General features: G+C 46.3%; 1 protein-coding gene across 1 annotated transcript; it reads right to left on the reverse strand.

Moving 5' to 3' along the window:
• Positions 1-7,682: 7,682 nt before the first annotated feature.
• Kctd21 (potassium channel tetramerization domain containing 21) lies at positions 7,683-18,197 on the reverse strand. The gene is made up of 2 exons (XM_013013906.1): positions 18,134-18,197; positions 7,683-8,504 (listed from the first exon to the last, which is right to left on the reverse strand). The coding sequence occupies exon 2, from the start codon at positions 8,472-8,474 to the stop codon at positions 7,692-7,694; it is 783 nt and encodes a 260-aa protein (XP_012869360.1). The 5' UTR covers positions 8,475-8,504; positions 18,134-18,197; the 3' UTR covers positions 7,683-7,691.
• Between the last annotated feature and the right edge of the window lie 85 nt (positions 18,198-18,282).

An 18,282-nucleotide genomic window follows, 5' to 3' on the forward strand; every position in this document is an offset into this window, starting at 1 on the left:
GGGCACCCAGAACTCATGCACTTTCTCCTCCCATATTTACTTATTTATTTGCTGGTCCTGGGGCTTGAACTCAGGGCCTAGGCTCTGTCCCTGAGCTTCTCTGTGCCCAAGGTTAGTGCTCTACCACTTGAGCCACAGCGCCTCTTCTGGCTTTTTCTGAGTAATTTATTGGAGATACGACTCTCACGGACTTTCCTGTCCAGGCTGGTTTTGAATCGCGATCCTCAGATCTCAGCCTCCTGAGTAGCTAGGATTACATGCATGAGCCAACTGTGCTTCAAAGCCTTTCCTTATCTTCACTGTCTCAGATAGGTAATGCAAGGGTTCTTTGGTTCTTCTTTTTTTTTTTTTTGGTTAGGTACTCTAGGTTGGACTTGAATTTGCAGTCTACCTGTCTCCGCCTCCTGAGGTATTTTTACCCCTCTGGGGTAAAATGCAAGGAATCATTGACATTGAGAAAGATGGTCTTGCCTGCTAATACTTCATGGCAGAGCCAGGGTCTGGACCTGTACTGCTTGACTCAAATCCAGTTCTCTTTCCTCTCCACATTTGATGGTGAATCAGAAGTTTTCTTTTAGCACATCACCCTCAGATTCTGTGACACAAAATAGCCAACAAATGACACATCTTGGTAGTCTCCAGTAGATTCCCCTCTCCTTTCGCAGCCAAACATGGGAGAACCTAGAATAGGAGGCAGGGAATTCAAATTCTCTCCCCTGGCTTTTCTTCTAAAGAGATGAGAGCATTGTGTGCTTCAGTGGCGTATGCCTCTATCACCAAAGCTTCTTAATTATACTCACAGGAGGGGTAGCAGTCTGACTTGCCAAGAGTGAGTCCATTTACCTGGTCTCTTGATCCCTAGCAGCACTTAACACAGTCCAGTATTTCACACTGGAAAATAGAGACCATAGGACCCCTCAGTTACTTAGTATCATATTAAAAGGTTCATATCCCAAGATGGGTGACAGCCTGAAGCCTTCATGACAGTCCCTTCATGGGCTCTCTAGTCTTTTTTTTTTTGGATGGAATGGTGATTCTTCTAATCCAGCTTCTAATCTAATCTTCTTTGCCTGGAAGAACTCTCTCATGCTGCATTTTCTCAAGGTCTAACATCAGTGGCAGAGTCCTGGCACTTGGAGCCTAGTCCTATCTTTGGCCCATAGTTGAATAGAAAGAATCCTAAAGGACGATTTAGTTTGGGCTCTTGCCTCAGTTTGATTGCTTAAATTAATGACATTTAATTTAATATTAGCCAAAGGCCCACTATGTGCTAGAAACTATACTTACATGCAGTATAAGCATAGCCAAAGCATCTCACCTCAGTTTCCTAGGTACTTTCTACCTAGGCATGGCAGAACATGCCTGTAATCTCAGCATTCCATAGGCTGAGGCAGGAGGATAGTGAGTTTGGGGATAACTTGGTGTGTGTGTGTGTGTGTGTGTGTGTGTGTGTGTGTGTGTGTGTGTGTGTATGTCTTAAAAATACTTTCAAAAGAAAATAAAGCACTTTCTGTGCAGCTTGTGTGCACAGAACTCTGTCGAGGATTAAATGAAGAAAAGGAAGTTAAATGCTTTGTAAACTATGAAATGGCATAGGCATTATGGGCTGTTGATGTGACCCATTCTGCCTGGAGACACAATAGCTCTGGCTAAAATATTAGAATTTGTCAATCTGTTTCTCTTCTCTATTAGCCTCCCCAAGGGAGGGAGGTTTAGGGTTCATCTGTACTAAGTGCTGCTGGGGATTATTATTATGATTGTTATTATCATGACTTTCTGTGATTATGTTGAGGGGAGATCCTTCATGAAGGATTAATGGTTTTACTGTTTTTTTTTTTTTTTTTGGTTGTAGGGCTTGAACTCAGGGCCTGGTGCTGTCCCTGAGCCTCTTTGTGCTCAAGGCCAGTGCTCTACCATTTGAGCCACATCCAGGATTAATGCCCTTAAAAGGAGGGCTTCCTTTCCCTTTCTAATGTGTGGACACAGGGAAGATGGCCTTGCACAGACAAGAAAATGAGCTGTGATAGCTCAGATACAGAATGTGCTCCAAGGTCTGTGTATTAAAGACTTGGGCCTTTGCCAAGGGGAGGGCTTTTTAAAAGGAAGTTTTTAGGTCATTGAGGACATGTCCTTGAAGGAGACTGTAGGGCCCTGATCTCCTCTCTCTCCCTCCTGGCTTAAGATGCTCTGATATGCACGCCTGCCAAGAAGTGTCACCCTCATATCACCCTAACCCATGGAGCTGCCCAATACTCAAGCTCAAGAACCATGAGCAGAAGTAAACCTTTCTTCATAAGCAGTCCATATCAGGTATTTCATTACAGTGATGTAAAGTTGGTTAATGCATAATTTTCAAAGGATACTAAAATCTACTTGTTATCTGATCTTGGATTTAGCAGCCTCCAGAACTGAGGGGAATACATTTTGATGGTTCAGGGGCTGGAGTTGTAACTCATTGGCCCAATAAGAGCATGGTCTTGGATTTAGTTCCCCTAGCATGTAACCCATCTGCCTAATAAGTGCATGGTCTTGGACTTAGTTCCCCTAGCAACAACAGAAGCTTTTAAAATTATTTTAAAGATCAGTTTATTATGTCCCACCCAAACTAAGGATTTACAAATCTTATTAAGCAATATGCCAGGATCAGAGGTATGCTCTATGATCAGGTACCATTCAAAAACTATATATAGAATATTAACTTAGCAAATCCTTGCAGCAACCTTATGTGGTAGCTACTATTATCTCTCCAGATAAGGAAATTGTGAAGGTAGGTAATTGGTCTAAAGCTGCCTAGCCATTAAGTGGCAATGCCAGATTGGGTCCCAATCATTCTGATTCCAGTATCTTTAATGTACTTTTAGAAGGCTGGCATGTCTGCAGAGAGCTAGGAATTTTGGGTCTTTTCTAGTGCTATAGAAGAAAGTTGAAGTGAGACTTTGGAGCAAGAGAGAACATCATGGGGCTAGAAATGTCTCACTTCTAAGGAGGATCTCAAATGGCTATCAAGCACTGAGTGCTGAGCATTGGTGACATAAAGAGCCCCTGCTTTCACAAACATGCAATTCAGTAACAGAGATGGAGGTGTTTTGGGTGTTGGTGGCTCATGCCTATACTCCTAACTATTTAGAAATTAAGAGATCTGAGGCTCCTGAGATTAGGCAGACAAATCCAGAGATTCATCTCTAATTAACTAGTGAAAAGCTAGAAGTGGAGGTAGGGCTTGAGTGGTAGAGTGCCAGCTGTGAGCAAATAAAGGCAAGCTACAACTGGAGGCCCTGGATTTAAGCCCCAATACTGGCAATGGAAAATAGAGAGGAAAAGAGGGAGACAGACAGATGGACAGAGCAAGAGGGAGGTGTTGCAGATGGCTCACTTTCTCTGCAAAGCTCATTGTATGCCTCTCTTCCCAGCGTGTCAGTGATATTGATGGCTTGAAATCAACCAAATGAGCATAATCACCCCATGAAAACTGGTCTGGGTTCCAAACCAGGCCTTATCCCTGGGGAGTTGGTTGTGGACTTCTTGCCAGTACCACACTGCCTGTGAACACTGCAAGTTGATGAGAACTATTTCCTCTGGTATAGGATAGCACTAGGTAGTTTGGACTGACTGTCTGGTGGAGTCAAGAAGGGGGGCTTATGCAAAATGCTGAAGGACACACTGATGCTCTGAAGACAAGGCAGTGAAATGCAGTGTGTGCTGTGATTCTGTGAAACCATGGATGTGATGGAGTGTGGCAATCTGCAAGTTTTTGAAGAGTTTATCAAGCAAATTCAATACAAGATTTATAAAGAGAATTCATTGTGGGGAGAGAGAGAGGACTCTTTGTTCTTTAGCTGGGGACCAATTCCTAGAGGATTTCAAAGGTGGCTCAACTGGGCCTTTACCCAATTACCAGCAAAAGGGAACACAGTCTTTCAGAGGGACCTGGCATAAGGAAAAGAATGGACAAATCTAGCACTGCCAGCTAATGTTGACAAAGGTTTTGAAATGCCCTGCCTATTGGGTAGCAAGGGTCATATACTTTCCATGATAATCAGTCACTACCTCAAAGCCTATTTTATCTCCCTTTGTGTCAGGTAGGGTTTAGGCGCTCCGTGATTGTCTGGCTTCCACAGACTGCCTTTTTCTCCTCAGAGGCTTTTGGTCCCTGTGCTGTAGACTGGGTGTCACTAGATTGTCTCTTCAATTCTGCTGATAATATACAGTCCCAAAGATTCTGCAGACAGGGTTTTGAGAGAGGGCACTAGGCTGTCCATGTAGATGGAGCTCTAGAGCAAGGACCACAGGGCCTGGAAACAAGCCTGGGCCTTTTATGAAGGTTGTTTTGCTCCAGGAGAGGATCATAGATCCTTGTTTCCCTGCCAACTGCCATCATCAGTCCTGAGCCTCCTGCGACCCAGAAAGATGCAAATGGTCCATATGGAGAGACTGTGGTCTAAGAAAGGGATGGGCTGCTGCTTTGGCCACAGCTGACCTTGGCTGAGCCCCCATCCACACAGATGCAGTGTCAGGAATAATTTGTAACAGGAATCTGGAATTGGGGTGCTATGTTTAGGCTGCACAGTGGTTTACAAAATGGGGAAAAGGGCTGTGTGGACACTGAGGTGTAGGGTACAGGTTGGGTGGGGACTCTGGCCCAAAGACAGACCAGAGATCATAGAGTGGTGCTTGAGGTGGCATTTGAACTGGCCTTCACACAGAGAAGGGCCTTGTTAGGCTGGGCCCCATAGTGGTCATACCTAGGTGCCTAGAAGTTCCCTGTGGCATCCTTTCTGGTCATTCCTTTGCATGGTTGGGACTACACCCAGGGCAGAAACAGTCAAGTAGCTGATGCAAGCCTAGAGTTGCCCCCTGGGCTGGGATAGAGTCCTTGTAATGTGGATGAGATAGCACAGGGAGGGAGGGGTTTTACAGTGATACAACCCTGTCCCCAGTACCCCACTTTGGCTCCCTTCTCCACTGGGAATGCACCCCTGCCTCTCTTACAGTTTTGCTAAGCTGAACCAACCTAAATCACATGTGGACCAGATGGGATTGGGTTGGATGTACTCCTGTCCTAATCCATTCCTCATGCCACATCCAAGTGAGAGTGCACTCCTACCCTCGATTGTGTTTCCTGCCTGGCTGCCAAGTCTCTTGTGCTTTCTGTATAACTGTGTTCCTAGCTTATCCTGTCAGTATCTAACCTACCCTCAAGGGCCCAGCTCCACCATCCAGACAGCCCTTTTGAGAACTGTGTTCTTTTAGCATTTTCCAGACTGCCTCATTCTCTGGGCCACATAAGAAGTACCCTGTTAAGGGCTTGTTAGCTGTACTCTCTTGGGGCTCTTAAAATGTACAGTAGTGCCCCATAATGAACTCCTGAAAGACCCTGTGCTCTGTGTGCTAGGGCTGGTTGGGATTTCTAATAACTTTCTTAAGGCTCTTAATCCAGGAAGGTGTGAGTTGTTACCCAATGAGGAAAACAATCAGAGAAGCTCAGTAACTTGGCCAAAGTTACATAGCAAGTGAGGGAGCCAGGATTTAAATCTGAGTCTCTATGATTCAAGACTAGGGTTTCTTCCCCATGGAAAACAGATACACAATACTAATCATTTGTCTTTATTCTCACATACATTATTTCATTTGATCCTCACAACATCCCTGTGAGGTAGGTAGGGTTATGTATTACTGTTACGCCCATTTCACAGATGCAGAATCAGAGGTGGCTCAGTGAGGTGCATAGTCACACAACATGTTAGTGGCTTTACAGGTTCCATACTTTCTCTAAACTCAAGTTGCCTGAATTAGGAAGCACCAAAAATATGGAGAAAGCAGTTTTATGGAGAGTAGTGATTTACTAGACTTCTTTGAATTATTTTGCTGTAGTTACAATTTCTACTGTTTAAATCTGGCCTACTTTGAGGGCTTTTCTGAGTACCACTGGCCTGGTGGCCCAGGAGAGCTGTTAGAGATTCATGGGTTCAGCTGTTCAAGGGACAAGCTTTGTTGTCTAAAGGACCTGGTTTTGCCTATGGCCCACTATTCAAGCTTCCTATGCACAAAGTGCAAGTATGCAAAGCCCTCTGCTTGGTCCACCTCATATGGATGTCTGTGTCAAGCCCCTCCCCTATGTGGACTTCAAAAGCCACTTTCACTACAGGGATGAATCATGATGTGCGGTTTGTGGGCCCGCAAGGCTCATCATCCACAGAGAAGTGGTAGCTTGGGGTTTCTTACTCTTCATGAATCCCAAGGAAGTCTACGGGACAGTTAGGACCAGACAGGACTATATGGAAGGTTGCCTCTTTCAGAGAAGTGTTGTGTGCCAGACACTTACTCTAAAGGCAGTGTGAAGGTTTCGATCCCTCCTGGGTTCTTTGCAAGACCTCATCTCCTTCCTCTGGATGGTCCTGGCAGTGATATTTCAGCTCCCAAATGAAAATGGTGAGGAGGGTGGAGGAAGTGGGGGGTCACAAGCAAGGTAGAGCAATAACAAAGGGGGATTGATTTGCAAGGTATGGAAGTGGCCAACTTTGGTTCCAAATATCCCAAGGGCAATTCAAATTCTGAGTAATAGTATTTTCGAGTAAGTATCTGGCTTCTTGCTTCTTGAGGTGACTGGAAAGTTACACAAATAGGTGAGAAGGAAGGGCTGGAACCGAGATCTAGCACATGGAAATGGCAGGACTGATTTTGGTTCAATAAAGGAAAGTTTTCTATCAGCCAGAACCATCCAACTGTGGCAGGAGGAGCCTTAGGGGTAGTAAGCTTCCTGACACCGGGAATATGTGAGCAGGCCTATGTGATGCTCAGCCTCAACTGTGCTGGCAGGTCCTGGAGACAGCGGAGAACTAAACAACTACTAGATTATTTTCTAACCCTGAGAATCATAATGTTTGTTTAAACTGACATGTTTCCATGACACTTCAAATTTTTGGGAAAAGGATTACAGAAGTGAAGCAGTAGGCTGGATCATGAAGTGCCTTTCATTATATTGGCTCCAAGGGCTTTCACAACTTTGCAAGGACAGTGTTCCTTTCTGAAGCCAGAAATCACTAGATTCAGCTTCAAACAGAACTTCCTCACTGTCTGAACCTTGCCCAGTTACTCACTCCTTTAGGCCATACTCAACTTTCTCCCTGAGTGGGGGCCACAAAAGAGCTCTTTGAACACACTACATTCCAGGCCAGCCAAACATGGTCACCCTGGGAAAATGAGTCTAAGATCACGGCACATCCTAAAGAAGGAAGAGCAGGCATGATTGGATCTGCTGAGCCCTCTACGTCCTGAGAATCCAAAAGGAACCTCTTACTCTCACTTCACACTGTCTTCTCCCAGAGGCTCTTTGTACAGATGGGTAGATGAGGCACTGGCTAGTGGTACAAAGATGAGTCCATGACAAAACGGCTTCTCCTTTGTCCTGGCACCTGTGGACTCCTCTTGTACACATCTGCTGACTCTTGTCATAATAAACTGCCCATTTCCAGCTCAAAATGGCAAGGAAAAGCTGGTTCTGTTCAAAGGACAAGTGGACTTCAAAAGGTGGATTTCATTATGAGGGAATCAAGTCCTGCTACGCAATGAATGCACATTAGTATAGTCCCCTGCCTCATACCGCTGAAGAGACACTCTCCAAGGCCTTGGCTGATGTGGAGCTTCTTGGGAAACCCACCCCTATGTGGCTCCTTGGTTTTTTGTTTTCTATTTTATCTGTACCGTATTAATCGAATAATTTTGTTGTTCATAAAATCTAGAGCATGGGGGTGAGAAGAATCTATGCAGAAACCATCGCTCAGAGCAATTTTCAACACCTCCTCCACGAAGACTTGGAAACTGTTGATCTGTTTATTGGCAGGTACTACCCAGAGCCTCTTGAGATTCTGCTTGGTGTACTCCTCCTCAGGCAGGCCCTCTACATTGGCCACCCAGTCCAGAGTCAGGTGGTTAGGGTCCTGCAAGTGGCTGGTGATGGACGAAAGGTTGCCATTGGAACAGTAGAAGAGCTTGGAGCCCAGGAGTTTGAGGAAGAGGCAGGATGTGCTGAAGATGTTGGCATTGAAGACCTCCATGCTGGAGGATGACAGGCTATAGATCTGAGGTGCCTCCCGCACAGTGAAGTGTACCGTCTGCACACGCTGCTTCAGTGTGATATTAAGCATGGCATTCTTCTCGGCCTTGGAGAGCTCCACCTCCTTCTCCTGCAAGGCCTCAATCAAGGGCTGTACCTGGTAGAAGTCGGCCTCCCTCCGGAGTAGGCCCATCTCCTGGAAATCCTCAGGCAGGTCCAGGTGGGAGGTCCGTAGGAAGTTGAGGATGTAGCGGAACACTTTGCCATCGCGGTCAATGAAGCAGTTGCCTTGGCTGTCCCTCTTGGTGGGCATCTTCCCACTGAACATGGCGCCGAGCATGGAGTCGGGGAAGCTGGTTAGGGTTGCCAGTGAAGTTGTGTACAACTTCCCCCCAACATTCAGTGTAATGGGGTCAGACATGGCACGAGACTGAGATACTGGAATATACTACTGGAAAGGGAAAAAATGAGAAATGATTATTGTCTAACTAGATTTGGGTATCCATATTTCTTAACTCCCCTTGGTATACAACAACTACAATTAACTACTCCTTAGAGTTGAAATGACTTAATATTTGATGAGTGGCTGTTAGAATCACAAGGGAATTATCACACATATATTAACACACACACACACACAAGCTTGGGTCCTGCTTTCTGGAGATTAATTTTTACTGGTCTGGAACATGGATTCAGCAATAGTTTTGAATAGCTTCCTTGGTGACTAAATGTTTAGCGAGCTAGCCATTGCTGGTCTGAAGGAAAAGAGGAATATGTGTGTAGACTGCAGGCTACATAAGCATATGCTCACCTAACAGTCCTCTCATCTCTTGACACAGACAGTACTACCATCCATCACTATTGTATGAATGAGGAAGACCCAGCCAGAACCCATTCCCCCATTTCAGGGAGGTAAAGGACCCACAGGACTCAGACTCCTTTCTATGAAAGATATATAAATACCCACTAGCTAAAGATTGGTATGCTCAAGGAACAAATTATTTTGAGATTTAAGACTCCAGACGTAGTTACTATATCAGTGCTGCCCTATTAGTTGAATTCTTTTTTTCCAAGTTTTTTATTTTTGTCAGTCATGGGGCCTGAACTCTGGGCCTGGGCGCTGTCTCTCAGCTTTTCAGCTCAAGGCTAGCACTCTACTACTTGAGCCACAGCGCCACTTCCAGATTTTTCTGCCTATGTGGTGCTGAGGAATCGACCCAGGGCCTCATGCATGCAAGGCAAGCACTCTACCACTGAGCCACCTTCCCAGCCCTTTCCAAGGGTTTTATGAATGGCTGTGACCATGCCATTTCTCTCTACCTACCAGACTTACATTGGGCACTCAGCCCTCTGGCATGATTTTCTTTTCACGTTCCCATGCTCCTGGACCAAGCTGCCTTGTGAAGAAGATGCTCTTGGCTCTTGGTAGTCTAACCTTTCCCACCAAGATCCAGTTCCCAGTCTTCTCTGTAACTGACTATAGGATCACTGCTAATGTGTGAGTCTGTGCATAGCCCTCTTCCTGAGGGTGCCCCTTCTTCCCCTTTGATCTAACAGCCTCTAGCATCTAGAACTGCTGAGTTTCCTTCTACCTCATGTCGGATTTTAACTTCTCTTTAAAGTTCTAGAAAGCACAGGATGCTCCCTCTCACACCCTTCCAGCTTCTAACATGACCCTTCCTCAGAGCCAGCTTCTGGAATGAATGCATCAGTCTCCCCAACACTGAGGGTAGGGCACCAAGAGGAATTGGCCCCTGTACTGCCCTTCAGAAAAGCCCAGGCTGCATGTAGAAAGACCTTGCTAAGCACATTTATGGTCTACATGGACAAAAAGGTCCACGGAGGCCCTCCCAAAGTTGCAAGTACTTGCCACAAGGTGTCTGCCTTCTGAGGAGGCTGACTGTAACGAGACTCACTTTCTAGAGTAGGGAAGTTGGGCTGCATGTGGGAGATGCTCAGCTGCCTTGCCTGAGGAGACAGTTCTCTTTTGATTCTTCCCCAGTCTAATGGGGCAATTTGATATTGCAGAAAAGGATTAACCATCTGGAGTGTCTGAAGAGAAGCCCATGATGAAATTACAAATGTGTTGGCAAAAGCTTGGAGCAGATGGGCTGTGAGACAGTGGGGAGGTTCAACAGAAAGGGGTGGATGGCCGCCATGGGAGGGGAGGAGTCTGCCTTTTGGAAGCAGCATCTGGGGAGGATACTCGGGGATTAGGGCCAAGGCAGGCAGATGCTTAGATGCAGCTAAGCATATACTCATTCCAAAATCTGCTTTAATCTCCCTATTTTCTTTTTCCCAGGACCCTAGTCTCTTCCACCTCTTTTTTTTTTCTATGTAATAATTTGCACAATTTTTAAGGTCTCTGTCCTTGAAAAAATAGGCCAAATTAGTCCTCCTCTTCAAAATTCTAGGTTTCATACCCAGGCTCTGTGAAAGCTCCGTGGAAGGAGCTGGCTTAGGAATCAAAGGCTAACTTTCCAGACCACCCTGCAGACCACGGGCTCTCACCTCCTGTAGGCATTAGTACAGAAGTACTCAGGACACTGGGGATCAGGGCAGTCAGCGGCCCCAAGCACTCCTGAGGATCTTTGGTCAGTGCCCTGATCTCTATGTCTTTGCTTGTAAAAGCAATAGACTACCTGCTTTTCTCCTCCCACTATGGTGTGACTCCAGCCATCTGTCTGGAGAGGGCAAGAGTCAAAGGCAGTAGGGACAGAGGATGGCTAAAAGGCAGGCCTCTTGTTCCCTCTCCAAGTTGTGTTCTGTGGGTACATTCCATACCTACTAACTCACAGTCTTTCAAGGCCCTGCAAGGCCTTCACTGGGCTATCATTACAAGTCCACAGGCTCTACTGTAACAGGTCCAATGATGTGAAATGAAAGAGCAGAAACTGGAACCTTGGGACAGGGGGAGGGACTTAGGGGAGGAGCTTGGTTGCACAAAGCACCTTCAGTCTGGTGGTGTTGAATTAACATCATTGGAGCTACTGCCTATCATGTGCACCCAGTTGTGTCCTCGTCAACTCCAATCGGATCTTCCACATGAATCAGCCTAGCAGAATTCCCCTGTCTTTAGCCCTGCTGTGAATATTTCTTAGCCATCAACTGCCCAAGACCTGGGAGGCAGCCCAGATTCTTCTGTATCTTCCGTTTCTAGAACTACTGCAGGAACTCAGGTCTCATCCCTGCTCCCTCCATATTCTGTATCCTCCCTCTATTCTGGTCTTCAGATCGAGCATGTACAGCACTGCTCCTTGCCCCAAGCACCTTGTTCCTTCACATTCATTTCAGGTTCTGGTACTGTACAACCTCACAGTCGCCTGTCCTACCCTTGCATCACCCTTGTCTACTTTCTCTTCTTCCTGTTAAGGCCTAATAGAGGAGCCTCACTCTGTGAGGCTGTCCCAAATCTCCTTTACATTAACAGCTCTCCTAAGACCTTGCATAAATAAATATTGTAACTCATTAATAAGTCATTAAATCAATATAGTCAGTGGGTGATAACCAGTCATAGATAGTGCTTTTCTCAACTGGTCTTTTTCTTACCTACTTTTGATCTTTATCATTAGTAGAGCAGGCTGAGCTTGTAACCCAAAGGTAGGACAGCTGTAGTAGCTGTAGCAGAGGCTGAGGTGAAAATGTTATCTGTGATTGAAATTTTTTTTTTTTGCCAGTCTTGGGGCTTGAACTCAGGGCTTACTTGACACCTGTTGAGCAATACTTGATAGCAGTTTATTTTAGTTTTGTGCTGGAAACTGAGCCTAGGACCTTGTGCATGCTAAGCATGCATTCTGTCACTGAGCTACAGCTCCAACCTGGTTACATTTACTTATTTACTTTTTCAGTGCTGGAGATGAAACCAAGGGTCTTAAACATGCTAGGCACACGTTTTCCAAAGAGCTCCCTTCCCAGTTATCTCCCAGAGTATGCCACTCCTCTTCCCTGTTTAGCATATTTCTTTTTTCAAGCTGATTATTATTTTTTGTTTTTGTTTTTTTCTGCCAGTCATTGGGCTTGAACTCAGGGTCTGGGCACTATCCATAAGCTTCTTTTGCTCAAGGCTAGTACTCTACCACTTGAGCCACACTGCCACTTCCAGCTTTTTGTGTTTATGTGGTACTGGGGAATTGAACTTGTGGCTTCATGCATGCTAGGCAAGCACTCTACCACTAAACCACATTCCCAGCCCTCAAGTTGATTGTTTGGAGAAACTGTAGATACATAAGCAGCTCTGAGAAGTTGCCTTTTTATAAAGGAAATTTTGACATAAAGAACACTTTCATTAGCAAACTATTTGTACCAAGAAGTTAATCTGAGACAATCCTTATCACTAGAGAGACTTTTAGCTGTACAAGGCATATATTCACATATTACCTCCCTTCAGTCTTTTCCAAATTCCCTGATACCAACTCCCACCTACCACCTCCCTGCCCCTCTTTCTGTAGTTCAGAAGTCTGGGTAAAATCTGATTCCCATATAGTATGTGTGTACATGATTAAAATAGGTTTGCTCCTGTTAATGTGTTTTACATCAACTTAATTTGTAGCAAAGAATCTAGTACAAGAAAGCTTTATTCTCCTTCCCAACTAGTATTGTCTCCATTTTGCAGATAAGGAAACTGAGGCTCAGAAAGGACAGGAGCTGGCTCAAGGTGACATATCTAGTTTGGGCAAGATTTAGGATCTGAATCTAGGGCAGTTTACACTTCTGCTCATTTTCACACTACAGGAACCTGTTGTGAAAGTGAGTAGAGATGCATACAGCCCTTACTCTCTCTAAGGCCAGACTGAAGTCACCCACTGCAAGCCTGGGACTCTGCCCACCTGCACCTGGGGCCAGGCCACCAGGATCCCCTCCCCAACCCCCGTTCCCTGCCATCTGACACAGGGCATGTTCACAGGATGGTCTAAACCTCTACTTCATAGCAGCCTGTAAGGTCTAAAGATAAATCAGCAAACCACAAAAAGGCAGGTTTTAAAAAGCCAGATTCAAAAAGGCAGAGGGGAATGTAAACTGAACCAGGAAACAGAAGTTCAAAGAAACCCAGTGTGGGTGAATAAATACTTTTCCTTAAAGAGGAGGCTTTCCAAGAGGTAAATCTAGTTTTAATCTGCCTGTCTACTTGAGAACCAGGAAAACGAACAGTCCATTTACCTTCCCAAGAAAGCCAAGGGTGTGGTGTCAGACCAGGTAACAATACACAATTTCTTTAAGCATGAGGCAGGGTGGGGGGGGGAGGGCATAGTGGAGGGGGGAGGAACCTGGGTTTGGAGTTGTGGCTGCAATTACAGGGTATCCAGCCTGGTACAGTAGGAAGGTGCAGTTCTAGTCTAGGGCTAAAAATCACCCTGTTTGCAACCTCTAATTATGACATAGAAAATAGCATTTTTGAGGTCCTATAAGGAGGAGAGTCAAGACACAATCTTGAGATTCCTACGTTAAAACTCAGTCAAGGTGGGGATCAATGGCTCACTCCTGTAATACTAGCTACTCAGGAGGTGGAGATCTTAGGATCATGGTTTGAAATTAACCCAGGCAGAAAAGTCCCTGAGGCTCTTACCTCTAATTAACCAGAAACAAAGCCAGAAGTGGAGGTATGCTCAAGTGATAGAGTACCAGCCTTGAGCTGAAAAAGCTAAGCAAGGGCATGAGACCTTGAGTTCAAACCCTACACCTGGCACAAGACAACAAAAACAAAAACTGTCCTGATACCCTCAATTTGTCCCCAAAGACTTGGTGAGGAAAATAGCTAATATACTGAGTACTTTCTTTGTAGCAAATTTGGCTAGGTATAAGTCTTAACACTGCTTCAAAGAAAGTATCACCTCTATTTTCGAAGGAGAGAGAAGCTGACTCAGGCTAGAAGTTAGGTAACTACTTCTATTCGGTCTCCCTTTTGTGTACTATCAGTGATACCAGCTGTTATAAAAACAATGAATCTACTAAGTAATGTTAATTCATCCCCCAGTCCACTTTCTGGATCTGCTCACTCATGGTGTCTAGAGATGATGCTATAAGTATATCTGGCCTGGAGCTTCCTGGAGAAATGACAACTGATGATCTTCATTAGGAAAAGGATGCAGATGCTGGCCTAAAGGTGGAATTTAGGTTAATTTTGAGTACCACAAAGAATGATGAGAATGGATTTCAGCACATTGAATTAAAAATAAAAAGCATGGTCCATATCAGTATAGAAGGAATGGCCGGGCTCTGGTGGCTCACGCCTGTAATCCTAGCTACTCAGGAGGCTGAGATCTGAGGATCGTGGTTCAAAGCCAGCCCGGGCAGGAGAGACCGTGAGACTCCTATCTCCAATAAACCACCAGAAAACCGGAAGTGGCGCTGTAGCTCAAGTGGTAGAGCGTTTGCCTTGAGCTGAAGAGCTGAAGGACAGCGCCCAGGCCCAGAGTTCAAGCCCCACGTCCGACCAAAAAAAAAAAAAGTATAGAAGGAATGGTAAATCAGAAAATTCCCCTTTTGTAACTCTCCACATTAAGGCAAAGACTATCAATGGCTATGCCGTGTAAGGAACACACACTTCCTACAGTCTAGAGATCACTTCACAGATGCTTTGATTATGAGGACATCCTTCAGTGGACATCAACTTGTCACAATCTTACCAATAGTCAAACTTGACAGTCCTAAGTCCATGCAACCAAGGACACGTTATAAAAACAAACAAAAACAATAACAAAGCTCTTCACTGGTGGCTCAGGTCTATAATCCTAGCTACTCAGGAGGCTGAGATCTGGCAATCATGGTTTGAAGCCAGTCCTGGCAGGAAAGTCTGTGAGACTCTTATTTTCAATTAACCACCAAAAAGCTGGCAGTGGAGCTGTGGCTCAAGTGGTAGAGTGGTAGCCTTTACAAAAAGAAAAAAGAAAGAAAGAAAGAAAAGAAAAGAAAGAAAAAAGCTTAAGGGACAGTGCCAAGATCCTGAGTTCAAACCCCAGAACTGGCATACCCACCCACTCACCTACCTGTACCCACCCCCAAACCCCCACACAAAGAACCTAAATCTAACTAATGATGAACAAATCAAACACAAGTAGTTGAATAGGGTTTAGATTAAAGGGTTACCCAAGGAGGTATAATCAAATGCAATGTGTCAATGGTTATTCTCCCTAGGCAAGTGTTCTAATGTGAGCTAAGTCACCTCCTTTTAGTTTCTCAAATAGGATCCAGGTCTTGTGTTTTCTTTCCCCCAGCCAACCTTGGGCCTGGAGCTTTCTGCCTCTGCTTGCTGAGTAGCTGGGATTATAGGTGTATATCACCACACCCATCCAATATGTGTATCTTGATGGCTCTGGTTAAAACCAATATGAATATCAAAGTTTTTCTTCGTTCTTTTTTGTTTTGGCAATTGAAAAATGTTAATTTTAGGTGCTTAATAGGCAATACTAACTTCTTACATTTTTATTTTTATACATAATGTATTTGTGGCTATATAGGAGATGAATATATATTTTCAATTTAGGAGCTCCTGGGCACTGGTGGCTCACGCTGGTAATTCTACCTACTCAGGAGGCTGAGATCTGAGTATCACCTTTCAAAGCAGCCCAGGCAATAATGTCCTTCAGACTCTTATCTCCAGTAAACTACCAAAAAAGCTGAAAGTGGAGCTGTGGCTCAAGTGGTAGAGGGCTAGCCTCGAGCAAAAGATGCTCAAGGACAGTGCCCAGGCCTTGAGTTCAAGATCTAGGACTGGCAAAAAACCAAACCAAATCAACTTAGAAGCTAATATCAAGATGTCTTTCCTGGGCAAGCCTGAAACAGCAATCTTCCCAGTCTCAGCTCTCAAGCAGCTAGGATTATAGGCGTGAGCCACCCAGCCCACTTTCTCTGCAGAGTACTTTATCCACACTCCTTACTACAACTTAGATAAATGAGTGCCTGACTCTTTTGGGGTTAGGAATATCCACTCTATCCCCACAAAAGGGTTAGTTGAAGCGAAGGAGGAAGAAATCTCTTCCCCTGTTTACTCAGATCCATTCTCACCCATCCTAGACTAATGTCATCTACCAATGGGAAGCTTTACCATTCTCTGCCATGCTTAAAGCTTTTCATTTTGAAATCTTCTCATGAATTTTCAATTGGCAATCTAAGGCTTAGGGCAAGGTCCAGGTGATCAGTTGGAAAGACATACAAGGAGGGCTGCCACGGTGCAGGTGGATGGACAAAGCATGCTCAGCCTGAGTAATGTGTGCTCCCATAGACTAGAGATCCTACCTTTCCACCCCCACGCCCACCTTTCAGTGAGCCCACAGGATAAGGACTCTGGCTCACAGCCCCAAGTGAAATGTAGACAAATGACCTTCACCTTCACCTCTTCACTATGTAGGTTCTCACTATACAGCCCAGACTGGCTTCAAACTCCCCATCCTCCAGTCTTTACCTCTGGAGTGCTGGGGTTACAGGTGTGTCCCACGATGCCTGGCTTCCAGTAGCTGTGTCTTTCTGTGTGTGTGTGTGTGTGTGTGTGTGTGCGTGTGCATGCACCCATGCACACACTTACATGCACCAGTACCAGGCAGCTCTCAATAGCTGTTTCTTTGTGTGCATGTGTGCATCAGTACCAGGGGTTAAACCCAGGTCCTCAGGCACTTACTTGGCTTTGTCACTGGAGGCTAGTGCTTTACTACTTGAGCCACACTTTCAGTCCACTTTCTAGCTTTTTGTGATTAATTGGAGGTAAGAGACAGATTTTTTTCTACATAGAAAGGCTTTGAGCCTTGATCCTCATATCTCAGCTTCTTGAGAAACAGAATTACAGGTGTGAGCATCCAGAACTTGACTAGAGCAGCTGTATCTTTAGTTTTATCTGGTCCAGGCCTTATCTCTAAGAAGCCCACAGGCTGTGCATCATCTCAACTAACCTGGTAGGGGTGTGTCTTTTCCATACAGTTGACAAAAGGTACTCTGGAGTGAGGACCTGCCACCCCACACAGAAGCCAGGTCTGAGGTAAGGCTCGAGGAGGTCTGAGAGGTAAGGGGGTTGTGGGTTGTGGGTGTGAGTGCGGGGGCTGTTAGGGGGGAAGGGGAAGGGGGATTGGAGGAGCAAAGCCACCTGACCAGGCAAGATTTTCCTGCTAGCACAGCAAAGTATTCTAGCTGGTGCAGACTCCCAACAACCACCATCACCCAATCTCCATTGGCATCTTCCTGGCCTTCTTAGCTCTTTCTGCTTCACTTTGTGGTTTTCCTCCGCCCAACCACTTCATCTGAAGCATTCTGTTCCTATGGCCTTTCTTTTCCTCCCAGCTATGATAAATTCGTTACACAAAGGGTTTTCAAATCAGTGTCCTCAATTCAGTCTCGCAAGGCCATGGGAGGGCTGACATTCACAGGAGCGGAGTCCCACTGCACTAACCTGGGAAGGGACAGGGTATCAGAAACCCTGTTTCTCAGACTAAAACCTTTGCCTTCCTGGAGCTCAGGGAGAAGCAGGGGTTTCGAGGCAAGGAGTGCCGAGGGTTGAGGGCAAGTTACTTCCCTTCTGCCCTGTGTTCCGCACCTGTGGACAGCGACACCCTCACAGTGTTGAGTTGTGTGAGATTTCGTGTGTGACGCACTGAGATCAAGGGATGGGCTGTTGATGGCTAGTGTCAAGACGAGGAAGGGGTTGTGCGCGTCCACAGGCCCCTCGCTCACATCTCTACGGCGCTGAGCTCCCCCCCGCAGCCCCGCTCCGTTCTCGGGGAGGGGGGTTCCCTTCTATCTTTGGATCTCGGTGCGTACTCCTCCAAGCACCATTATTCAATCCAACCCAGGGGTGCGCAGCCCGCACCCCTCAGCTCTGACCTCGGATGCGCCAGGAATCCTCGGGTCTCACCCTCAGACCCCTCCCACCGGAGGCTCCGCCCACAGTACCGACCCCCCCCCCGGCCCCGCCCGCCGGCCCTGCCCCCCGGCAGCGCCCCCTCCCCCGCAGCCACGAGCCAGGCCGCCCCATTTCACAGATGACAACGCTGAGGCTGGGGCGGATGACCTCTCCTGGCAGGACGGGCGCCCAGTGGGCCCGCGTCTCCTCACCGGTAGGTCCCAAGTCCCCCCTGCTCCGGCCCGCGCCGCACCCACCTCCTGCCCCGGCTCTGCAGCCTCTCCCCTCCGCGGGCGGCCAGCGCAGCTTCGCGAGGGGGCGGTGGGCCGGAGCCCAGACTAGGGGCGGGGCGGCGTGGGGCCGCGCGCTGCATTCTGGGTCTGGTAGTCCTTTCCGGGATCCGTGC

Source organism: Dipodomys ordii, unplaced genomic scaffold (genome assembly GCF_000151885.1).
Source record: "Dipodomys ordii isolate 6190 unplaced genomic scaffold, Dord_2.0 Scaffold22, whole genome shotgun sequence".
NCBI lineage: Eukaryota > Metazoa > Chordata > Mammalia > Rodentia > Heteromyidae > Dipodomys > Dipodomys ordii.